Source organism: Nyctereutes procyonoides, unplaced genomic scaffold (genome assembly GCF_905146905.1).
Source record: "Nyctereutes procyonoides isolate TBG_1078 unplaced genomic scaffold, NYPRO_anot_genome, whole genome shotgun sequence".
Taxonomy (NCBI): Eukaryota; Metazoa; Chordata; class Mammalia; order Carnivora; family Canidae; genus Nyctereutes; species Nyctereutes procyonoides.
In genome coordinates, this window is record NW_026575142.1 from 20,299,710 (window position 1) to 20,312,249 (window position 12,540).

General features: G+C 36.5%; 1 protein-coding gene across 2 annotated transcripts in view; it reads left to right on the plus strand.

Moving 5' to 3' along the window:
* GALNT3 (polypeptide N-acetylgalactosaminyltransferase 3) overlaps nt 1–12,540 on the plus strand; it is a 44,705-nt gene that overhangs the window by 13,023 nt on the left and 19,142 nt on the right. For both annotated transcript variants that reach the window (XM_055308242.1, XM_055308243.1), the window contains exon 2: nt 8,557–9,177. In XM_055308242.1, the coding sequence (XP_055164217.1) occupies nt 8,666–9,177 (512 nt within the window). In that variant the 5' untranslated portion in view covers nt 8,557–8,665. The remainder of the gene's footprint in view (nt 1–8,556; nt 9,178–12,540) is intronic.

The following is a 12,540-nucleotide window of genomic DNA, read 5'->3' on the forward strand; positions in this document are numbered from 1 at the left end:
ACGTGGGATTCGATCCCGGGTCTCCAGGATCGCGCCCTGGGCCAAAGGCAGGCGCCAAACCGCTGCACCATCCAGGGATCCCCCCCCTTTTTTTTAAACTAAATATTACATTGAAGTTGTTAGATATGAAGTTTACTAGTCTTTAAGTAACAGAATATTAGGTGGGATTGTGACAGAATTTGATAAGTAATTCACATGGTCACAGTAATGGATACAATGGCTGTTGGTACTCTGCATCTCATTTTGAGGTTTCCTCTTTACTTGTAAGTAGGATGCTTGCATCTTGTTAGGTGGAATATGGAGTTGTTGCTATTGTACAGGAGTTCAAATGTGTGAGAAAGTGTGCAGATGGAAACTGAGTAGCTGAAAAGGTAGACAGTGCTGCTTATCAATTTATTGTCTCTCAGTTCCAAATTTATTCTCTTCTGCTCTGTAATAATGGAGGGACACTGGAAGGACACTGAAAGCAGAAGGTGTTTCCTTTCCTGGTTCCAGGGTGGCTTTCTGGTTAGGCTCTTTCTGGGCATAGTTGTCTTCTACTTTTCAGCCTCTGCATAGTTTTCCCTAGTGTCAGGTAACTGCACAGCACATCTTTTTCTAGAGCTGCCACTACCCTGTACTTTCTTCAGAGCTTGATGTGGGCAGTAGTGTTGACCTGGAGTCATAGACATCATGGATCAGTTCCCTAGCCTTGGTCACTGCTCCCTGCACTCTGTTTAGCTTCATACAGGGCTGCACACTGGGGGCCCCCCAAAACTGGGTTTCTAGGTAACTTGCCCAAATTTTAACACAGGCACCAGTCTGGCACCATATCAACCCAGGCTATACATAAAAGTGCACTAGACTCCTGCAGAGGACAAGCTTCTTAGTTCCAGGTGCCATCAGCAGCCAGCAGCCAGCAGTTATCTTCAGTACCTAGCAAGTTCCAGTGTTTGACATTTATCTCTGAGTGGCTTCTTCTGGGACTCCAGAGGGCAGATTTTTTGGCAGGTCTCACTAGTGATACACTTGTGTCACTTTTGCACCATCAGGGATCTGACACTGTGCTCTCTCCGTAGAGATCTCTGGATCTCAGCACTGACGAAGGGAGGGTTCTTCCTTGGGCCCCCATCTCAGCCTTGTGGGTAGTGGTCACCCCTTATATCTACTACTATATTATTTAGAATTCTCTTTTACCCTCACTAACAAATTCCTTGTTACTCCAATCCTCTCTTAATAATAGATTAAACTTTCCTTTTTCAAATCACTATGTAGTTTCTGTCTCTTTACTAATCCAAGAGCCATCAACTATGTTTACAAGGTAAACAGACAGACAAATCTTTTAAAATTTGGTACTTCTGCCCAGGGGAAGTACTAGTTAAGTGGGTAATCTGTGGTACTACTCAAATTACTCCTCAAAATTCCTCTACTGTCTATATGCCATAAATAATCAGTATAGGCTTTCACAGCTGCAGATTTATTCACAGTAGCAGGAGATGTATGTGAGCTCCCCTTCTCCACCATCCTACACTCCCCACAAAGGATAGTGTAGTTCCATAATTACTTGTTTGCTCCAAACTGTAAAGATAGAATTCGCTGGTCCACAAATCAAGATCCTGTCTATAACCTTTCACCTTCAAAGATAATATTGTTAATGGAATGCTTATTTGACCAAGTTTAGCTGAGAATTTGGATGCTTGACCACACACCCTTTTCTGTATTAAAACCTGTGCCTCTGAGTTGTTGGAGGTCAACTCTGGCTTTTTGTCATAATACCGGCAGACACACTTTTCTTCAGAAAGTAATCCTGCTCTATGACAGTTGCATGCAGTTAGTTGTCCGCTGGTGGCATTTTCCAGCCAGCCAGCACAACAGTACTTTGTCTTTAGCTGAAATCTTTGGAATATGTCTGCCTTCTCCTGTGAGGCAGCATGTAGCCATCTCCATGCGGTTTGCTTTGCATCAATGTTTGTCACCTGTCATATATCCACAAGTTACTTCCTGCTCAGAGGAATTGCTGGTGAGGATGTAGACACGGACTTAAGCATAATCAAAACTAACAAACCGCAATAGCAATTCACCATGACATTTGATTTTACCAAAGAATACAAGCAGAAATGACTTCCTGCCACTCCTCCCTTCCCTAACCAGCAGATGAGGGCATTTAATAGAATTTCTGCCCAAGCGCATAAAGTTTATTATTAGGGCAAGTTTTTTTTTTATTCTTGTTTTGTTTTAAAAATTTGATTAGGAAATCTAGATGATAATGTGCGGCAATGATCCAATATACATTAATTTTGCAATATTGTACTTTTCTTAATTTGCAATATATGCTACATTTTTGCTAATCTTTAGATTTCTGTGATTACCCTTAACTCTTTATAGCATGCTTTAATTCATGCTATAGCAAGCAAGTTTCATATACCAATTAGGCTTTGTGCCAGTTAAAGTCACCTGGAACTAGACCCTGAATCCCTGAGGATGTAAAATTTTAATGTCACAAATATAGGAATAAGAAATGGAAAGAACTACTTTCCTCTTTTTTATTAAATGTTATTTTCACGTGCAGTTATGAAATGTTCTTCTTTTCACTACTTTTCTACTTTGGAGGATTGCTTCAGTTGGAATTTTTAAGTTAAACTAATAACTAATGTTTCTGCAGTGTGTCTTTTTTACCTGGAAGGGACAAACAGACACTAAAAATGGATCTTATCTTGATCTTTTCCCATTTGAATCTACATTTAAACAACATCCTCAGGTGATTCATTGTCACACTAGAGTTTGAGAAACCATAGTCCACATAAGTGGAAGCCACAGCCTTGTGGTTAGGTTATTTTAATTTGTGGTATTTCACGTCTTTCTGTTCCTATAGAAATATATTTTTGCCCCAATAATCCATTGATTTTAACCCAGTCTCAGATTGCTAGACTCATGCATATGGTTTTAGCCTTTTAAAATATCATTTTGTGGATATTTTTATTTATTATTAATACACTTTTGTAATATCTACATATAAAGTACCATATACATTGATATTTTTTAAGATCAGAGGGCTTCTGAATTTTAATTTTTTTCTAATTTTAGAAATTTAGAAGGTCTTTGAATTTAAATTATTTTTTTCTAGTTTTAAAAAAGATTTCATGGTATTCCTATCTCCTATGAATCTGATGTTCTATAATTAGCAAGTGACCATTTTAGATAGGTGTATTTAAAGCTTTAGAAAGAGTTCAGTAAGAACAAGACCGTCATCTGCTAATCATTTTATATCTTGAATTTGCTGTTGGGCTGATTTATTGTTTTTTCATCTCTGAAACTTCTGAGTTTAATTGGAAGTTGATTCTAGAAGAGATTTGTTTTGTTTCATTGGCTGTTTTCACATAGGTCTTCAAACTTGGTAAGTAGTCAGGTCTAGGAACATGATGTTATTCCCAGCAATGGGAATTAAGAATCCTGGTTTTCTTTAACCCATTCATTTATTGTGTTGGGTTATGTATTTTATTGTTCAGAGTTTGTGTTTTTCCATCTTTGTGATGGGAATAAAATATGTAAAAAATTTTACAACACTAATTTGCAGTAGAACCAGTGTCTCATTTATATCAGCAGTAATCTCTAAGCCTTTTCAAGAAACTTTGGGCCATTCTTGCTTTGGATTTAATCTCTTCATGTCAAAATAACTTTTTCTCATTTTATATCAAGAATCTATTTTGAGGGTCCCTGGGTGGTGCAGCGGTTTAGCGCCTGCCTTTGGCCCAGGGCACGATCCTGGAGATCCGGGATCGAATCCCACGTCGGGCTCCCGGTGCATGGAGCCTGCTTCTCCCTCTGCCTGTGTCTCTGCCTCTCTCTCTCTCTCTGTGACTATCACAAATAAATAAAACAAACAAACAAAAAAAAGAATCTATTTTGAAAAACCTGTCTTTGGAATATTAGAAATTAATAGTGGGTTTGCCTTTGGATAAATGCAGTCCTTTCCTTATCAGGTGCTAGTTTTGATTTGCCCAAAGTCTTATGACCTACACCAGTGTAATTCTTAGTACTTGCTACCCTTTAGAATTATATGGAGAGCCTAAAATAATGACAAAAACAGGACCAAGGCCCTGCCCCTCAAACAGTTAAATCAAACTCTCTAGAGGGGAAGGAAGCCTAAGGCACTCTTTTAAAAGAGCTTTCTGCTAATGTGTATCCTTAGTTGAAGACCACTCATAGAGACGCTTAATGTTGGGTGTAATTTCCATTAATGGAAGCCTGATATTGCATATTAGCAGCAAAGGACAAAAAAGTCATATAAAAAAGTCATATAAAAGTCCCTGGGAGATTTATGTTGGAATCTTCAAGTGATCAGCAATTAATAAAAGACGACTGTTCCCTTTTGAAATAATATGAAGAGAGGAAAGCATCATGTTCCTACTTTAGTAGACTCTGCCACTAAAAGATCTCAATCTTTTGATACTCTATTGTTAAAATCTACAATCTCATCTTCAATCTTTATTTCTAAAAATATGCTCTGAAAAGAGTTGTGTTCTTTTTTTCTTTTATTTTCTTTTTTTAACTCATTTGTCCAGAAAACCTTACCTGATATGAAGCTATTTGTAGTTCTTTCCTTAGGTTTTTCCCTTATCTCTTTACATTTAGAGTGTTAGTCATTTTTTTTAAGGTCTACTTATTTATTTTAGAGAGAGCTGAGTGGGGTTAAGGACAGAGGGAGAGAGAGGCAGAGAGAGAGAATCCTCAAGCAGACTCGCTTCTGAGTGTGGAGCCTGATGTGGGACTCAACCCCAGGACCTGAGATTACAACCTGAGCTGAAATCATGTCAACTGTCTAACCTACCAAGCCACCCAGACACCCCTTAGAGTCTCAGTTCTTGACTATTAAAGATCTTATTTCAGATAACTTCAGTTAAAAGCTTAGTAATTTAGATCAGACCTGAGTTTGAACACAGTTGGGAGAATGGTACCCTTCCACTTAAATGAATGGCATTGGCCAAGCCCCTTAATCTATTTGACTCTCATTGTTTGTCAGGAAAATAGGAATGACTTCACAAGATTGTTGGAAGACTAAATGAGAATCTGTGTGATGTTAAAGTATCAGGGACCTAGTCAACATTTAACAAAAGCGAATTATTGTTTATTATTTCTAATAATAAGCGAAATCCTGATCCTTCTTTCCTTTTTCCAGTCAACAAACATTTTTTGGGTGTTCACTGTGTCACCAACATTCTGGTAAGTGCCAGAAAAACAACCATGAATAGGGAGACACTGTATGCCCTTCATGAGTTTTCCTTTACTCCTTCATTGGAGATATCCTAAACTAAAACCTACTAATTGAGTGGCTTCCTTAGATAGACAAACACACAATGATAGATTATTGCCTTATTGATGAAGAACTTCTCTAGTTTATAATTTATTCCAAAACAAAAGGCTTTCTTCCAACTACCTCATTAGTTCTATCCTTCTTTCTCATTTACCACCTTACCCACAAATATGATTTCTGGCATATAATGTTTTGGGAAAACCATCACTGTTAGAGAAGTACCTGGTCCTGTCATCTCCCTTTATACTTTCCTTGGATCATTTCTTGCTTTATGTGTTGTTAAAACGTCCAAAGGAGACCAGCTCATTCCTTCTCAAATTCCTGATCTAGCTTACGTTTGGCTGCTCAGGATATCTAGTATCACTAGAAGCACTGGAGAAGGGGATTTTTGGTGATCAACTCAGGGATAGGAAGGAGGATGAACATAGGTTGATTTTATATCTATTTATCAAGCTGTAGTTAAAGAAAGGTGATCAGATAGTATTTCATAGGTGACCATTATCCTATGAAGCCTCAACTGTTGCCTGTTCTTATCTCCCTAGAACCTCTTAGATTAGATTGTTGCCCTATTCGTCTGAATGTGCCCTAAATCCTAAACCTAGATCTTCGAGGCATGACTGTAACTAGTCTAGTGGATTCTCTGCCAGGTTCATTCCTGGTTTTGCACTAAAGCCCATTGGACCAGCTCTAGTGCAGTTTACTTTTAAAGATGAACCAACTGTGAAAGAAATAACATCTCTCAAGGATAAACTGCAGGTTGTAAAATCTATATCCACTTGACATGGATGCTTTATCTATTAACCTGTTTTTCCTTGATTGCCTCTATTTTGTTTTCATATTCCCTGATCTTTCTTTCCAGTTTATCCTTTTTCCTGTCACCCCTTAAATGTAGCTGTTTCTCTGGTCTCCATTATATACTGCAGGTGAACTCTTCTGTACCCCAAGACTGACTCCCTAGAGTCATCTCTGGTACAGAGCTTTTCCGTGATTTTCAGTCCTATATATCTTTTTACTCATGAGAACTCACCTTGAGAGTCCTAGCAGCACCTCACATTTGTTTCCCAAAGTGAACAAATTATCTCTTTAATTCCTACTCCAAGTCTACTCTTCTTCCTATATTCCCTGCCTTTGTTAATGTCATCACTGTAGCCACCCATTTCCCATTCTTTCCTTTCTCTCACCAAGTGCTGTTTGATTCTACTTCCTGGACTCCTGAATTAGTCCTCTCCATCCTTCCTACTTTCCTCATTTCTTTGGTCACCTTTACTGGTACTGAGGAGCCTGTGATTTATATAAAGCATAAATATGATTATGATTCTTCCTCAAAATTATCCAGTTCCGGGCAGGCCAGGTGGTTCAGCGGTTTAGCGCCACCTTCAGCCCAGGGCCTGATCCTGGAGACCCAGGATCCAGTCCCACGTCAGGCTCCCTGCATGGAGCCTGCTTCTCCCTCTGCCTGTGTCTCTGCCTCTGTCTGTGTGTCTCTCATGAATAAATAAATAAAATCTTTAAAAAAAATTTTTTTTAAAAATCTTTAAAAAAAATTATCCAGTTCCTCCCACTCAGAACAAAATTGGCAGATTCCAAACTCACTTTGTGTGCTGGTCTTTGACCTCCTGGCTTCCCCTCCTGCTATGTCCTATCTTCCACTTCTGCTGTACTCAAGGACTGCCCATGTCTTGTCTTGCTTTTATGTCTTTGTATCCATCATTCATTCTCTTCTCTCTCTGCTTTCTTGTCCACCTGTCTAAAAATTGCTTATCTTTCAAGATTTTGCTCACAGATGTTATCTTTGGGAAAATTTCCCCGGGATGTTTCCTTACTTTCCGTATTGCTTTCATAGTCTTACGTCTCAGCACATGTCACACTGTTTTGTGGTTGCATGTCGACATGCCATATTTCATACTAGTCTCTGGTCCTTGAAAGCAAGAGCTATCTTTAATTTGGTAGCCAGAGCCTAGCACAACGTTTGGTAAACAAGAAATTACATGGCAGCAATTGGGTGGTTCTGAAACTATATTATGGCTTTAAATAATGTAAAAAGCTTACCATGTCATTTTAATTCTTATATGAGGCTCTTAAGGTAACCAATACTCAGAAATATTGGAATCTCATTTTTATGAGCAACATGCATTGTAATTGAGTTATTCTTTGAAGTCAAAATGCTTATTCCATACTATATATATATATATATATATATATATATATATATATATATATATCTTTCCAATTAGGAATAGTATATAGAACTATTGAAGTTCTGCCTGTTTTATTTAGCTTAAAATGTCTTACTAAAGGCCAGAGAATCCATCTTAGAACTTGGCTTTTTAATTTTAAATTTAGCAATATGAGAGAAACTGAATAAAGTGTCAAACGTAATTTTCACTTCTATAAATTAAATTTGCCTTAAAATATGTTTAGAATTTAAGGAAAAGGGCATGTTCCTTCCCCTCTGCCTCTGCAAATTTGAGTATAATGGTGCATGGTATAAATTACATGCCGAAACCCCTTCATATTACAATTTTGAAAACATCATGAAGAAATTCAGCCTTCACTGTGACTCAGGCTATCATCAATGTTCTCTTTTTTCTTTTCCTTTCTTTCTCTTCTGGTGGCCCACATTGGAGTTTAATCAACATGTTACTCTGTTCTTAGGGTCAACTGCAAGCAGTATTTTATTAAACTAAGTACTGCTTTTGTAACTCAGTGATTTCTGTTGCCTCTTTAGTGTCACATCAAGTAAAATTTAGTGCTGTCTTCTTTTTGCTATTAGATTTTGTATTTGTGTGGCCTATTGCAAATAGCTGTGGTATAAGAACGTGATAGATGCTCTTAATTTTCTAGTCTTTATTGGTTCGTCAGGATTCACAAGTGTAATCAGGTGAACAAATTTGAAGCATGCCAGTTTACTTGTTGGTGAAGCTGCTTTGTAATCTTAACTGGTTTAGTTGGAGTAAAGGTTTATAAATTGTTTATAAAAACAATCACATGCCTATCATGTAGTAGGTATTAGCCACAATTTACAGGGTATTTTTTCCTGGAGATAAATCTCTAATAATTTATAGCCTCAATAGATTACAGCTAATAACAGCAAATATGTTCTTCTAAAAGTGTAATTTTCTTGAGGGCAAAATATCTTTGTATTTTTGTTAACCATAAGAGTACATTGTTTATAGCTTATGTTTAGTTGTTGGTTGAGTGAATGAATTGAGCCATGCCTATAGGAATGAATAGCTACTAATGCCATTTATCATTTCTGTTTATAGGTATTGCCATTTAATGAAATCTTCTTGCCAGCAAATCTATGATAAAAAAATATAAGTAACGAGGAAACTATAACTGTTATTTGTCAAGTGGCAAGCTTTTAATGCCAGAATGACTCACATAAAGCGACTAGTAAAATTACATCTTAAAAGACATTATCATAAAAAGTTCTGGAAGCTTGGTACAGTAATTTTTTTCTTTATAATATTTTTGATTTTAATGCAAAGAGAAGTTAGTATTCAATATTCCAAAGAGGAATCAAAGATGGAAAGAAATATAAACAAAAACAAGATGTTTGATTTCATGCTAGAAGCTGTAAACAATATTAAAGATGCAATGCCAAAAATGCAAATAGGAGCACCTGTCAGGCAAAACATTGATGCTGGTGAGAGACCCTGTTTGCAAGGATACTATACAGCAGCAGAATTGAAACCGGTTCTTGACCGCCCACCTCAGGATTCTAATGCACCTGGTGCTTCTGGTAAAGCATTCAAGACAACCAATTTAAGTGTTGAAGAGCAGAAGGAAAAAGAACGTGGAGAAACAAAACACTGTTTTAATGCTTTTGCAAGTGACAGGATTTCTTTACACCGAGATCTTGGACCAGACACTCGACCTCCTGAGTATGTTCAAGAATATTCATTGTTTACTGTTTAACATTAGGATTTCAGGGGAGGGGCATCAACTAAGGAGTTTGCTTGTTCTTCAGCCATCCTGAGGCAAAATAACAGCAACTGCTGTTTAATTATGTTTTGCTTATTATTGAGGCTATCCATATCTATTCTTGGTGAGGCGTTGCAAATGTGAAAAGTTGTTACCTTACAAATTAGAAAACTAAATTTTAAATCTGACTTTTGTGGAACCACAAAAAAAAAATCCTTTATCTTAAATGCTTTAGTTTTCTAATCTATTAAGAAGGGAATATGGGACCGGTTTTACAGGGAATGTGGGAGGTAGAGGAGCTATTTCTATTCCTCTGTGTATTGCTATAGAATAAATAGAGATGTTTAAAAAGTGCCAAGACTTTGGAGCTGTTAGATAAGAATATTATATGAACTAAGTCACAGACTTTGTAGCTACTTTCAGTACTGTAATTGTATTTCAGAATGCCCTGTAACCTTTTGTAACCTTTCTTTTAAGGAACAGTGTTGTTAAATTGCTAATTCAATGATGATTTTTTTTTCTCTATAGATTTTTGTGTGGTATCATATGTATAGAATTGTCTCCCTTTACCTTCTGAGAGCCCAGCATTGCTTTTTATGTCACTCTATTTACATGTTATCTCAAGTACACAGTATCTTTACTGCAGTTTCCCTCCAGATCCTACTGTACTGTCTGAAATGTTAACCATTTCGTTATCTTTGAGGTAGTGTTCAAATGCTCTATTTGATTCAAATAGCTAATTGATTCAAACCACCTGTTGATTTGTTGGAAGTATAAGACTGTAAGCAAGCGAAGCTTACACATTTGCTTTCTGATCATGATAGAATTATATTTGGAAGTGAACCTAACTTAACAGACTTAAGTCTATGGCCTCACTCATATTTTTCTAGATTTATGATCATGAATACTTGTTCCAACTATGAATCTCTCAGTTCTGAAGTTGTGTGGATTAGAATTCTGTCTCTCTGTCCAAATCTGTGTGATTCAAGGTTAAGGTGCTCATCATTTTCAAATGAATGTGTGAAGAAACAAGTGAATGTCCGTAAAATATTCTACCTTTATAATAAGGCACAGAATAGCTCCTTTCTTATGTTAATAATTTAAAATGCAGGATTGCATTTGACTGATTTGGGAAGAGGTCTTGACTGAAAAGCAATCCACATCACGAGTCAAGAAGCATAATTTTTATTCTTTGACATGACAGTCACTGTCAGCTCAAGATATGTTTTTTTTTCCCCAATATAACATCAAGGAGCTACAATAATACTCAGTAATGAAATCATTGTAAGTGAAAAACAACTAAGCACTTAAAGAACCTTTTTTGGATAGGAATTGGATACCTAGAACTGTGAAGAATTGATGAAGATTTAACACTTTCTTACTTTAAATTTAACTTATATCAGCAAGGAACACATTTTCGGAAGAATTGCTGATCTTTTCCATGCTCATTGAAAATATAGATCCAAGGGATCCCTGGGTGGTTCAGCGGTTTAGCACCGCCTTCGGCCCAGGGCGTGGTCCTGGAGACTAGGGATCCAGTCCCACATCAGGTTCCCTGCATGGAAACTGCTTCCTCTCTGCCTGTGTCTCTGCCTCTCTCTCTCTCTCTGTGTCTCTCATGAATACATAAATAAAATCTTTAAAATATATATATAGATCCAGAGTCTCCTAAACTCAGATGGTCATACAATTGATAATTTAAAGCACATATCTATATGCTAAATTTTACAAATGTTTTGACTGGGAATATGCAGTCAATTTGGCAAGTTATTTAATTTCACTACTTTAAATGACATGTGGAACAATTTCTAAAGCATAAGTTTAACATGCTTTCTTTGTTTCAGAATAATTGGAGTTTATGAAATCATATGGTGCAATTTTATTATCACTTGCATTGATGATACAACATGACACTTTTACTTGGTATTAGTAGTTATCAGTTAAGCAGATAACTCCTAGCCTAAACTGAAGGAAAGCCTTGCAAGATTAAAGTGATCACATTTTATTTATGTGAATTTTTGTCAAGTATTATATTTAAAATTTCAAAACTTTTTGTAATTCTTGATTAATATATTAGTCACACAAATAAATATTGAGGAAATTGTTTTAATCCCAAAACTCCCTTCTGAAAATGCTTATAAGACAATAAATCATAAGGTTTTTTTTTTCTAAAGGAAAATAGCATGGAATTTTTTATAATTTTAACTTTTAGTTTATGTTGATTTGTAGACCTTTATGTCTTAAAAATACAAGCTTATCTATAGTTGTTTCCTTCTGTGTAATTGTGAGTCCAGAATAATTATGAGCAAGTTTGTGTTTGGACTTTATTTCTAATTGGTAATTTATCCAAAATTCAATTTAAAATAAATCATTTGCTTCCATTTGTCAGTGAGGATGAACGTGATTATTTGCTTCTGACTATGTATGTGTATTTGAAATCATGAAGGCATGAGAGAGCAAAATCACTCTCACTCGTAGCCTTCCTCTCCTTTTCTTACTTAGCAGTGTTGACACACACTGTTAATACTTTATCATCAGTCTAATTCCTTTTTTATCACTACAAACATCCCACCCTAAAGACCTCTCCTCAGAAGAGGATCTGACACACATTCAAACTGAAGTATGGCTATGAAAGTGACTACTGAGAGTTTGTAGGATATCTTTCTTAGGGTGGCTTTCCCAGGCCTCTGGTACCATACTGGGGGCTCTGGTTTCACCATTGACCCTCACAGAGCATTTGAAGTGTGCAAGGCTCTTATCTCTGTAAGTGAATGATTTACTTCCTTATCTTTGGGTTTGAATAGCACTGTTTGATTGTTCACACACTATATTTGAGGTGCCTTTTGACTGTGTGGAAGGATTTTATACTGTCATCTAAAATTGTACAACCATTTATGATTGTACTTAAAGTACTTAAAGATGGTTATTTTATTTATTTATCTTTACCATAGACCACACATATTTTATGTCCCAGGGTTACTCTGGTTTGACAGTGTTGTGAAGCCCTCTACTATATGTTGTATCTTTTGATCTTCACCTCAACTCGGTAGGCAAGGGACTGTGGTCAGCTTCAGTCTCAAAGCCTGGAGACTGTACAGATCCACCCACACCCAAAGGCTTCATGTGAAGATTATTTTCATTGAGGAAGAAATTATAAAAATGAATTCAAGATCAATTTGTAACTAATGTGGTTAACAAATGTGTAGTACCATTAATCAGTCAAAAACTACTTACAGTCTCTATTCTTAGGCCCATCAGTGTTTCGTAGGGCAACAGGATCACAAGACTTTTAACACAGATTTAGGATTTTTTTAAAGATTGTA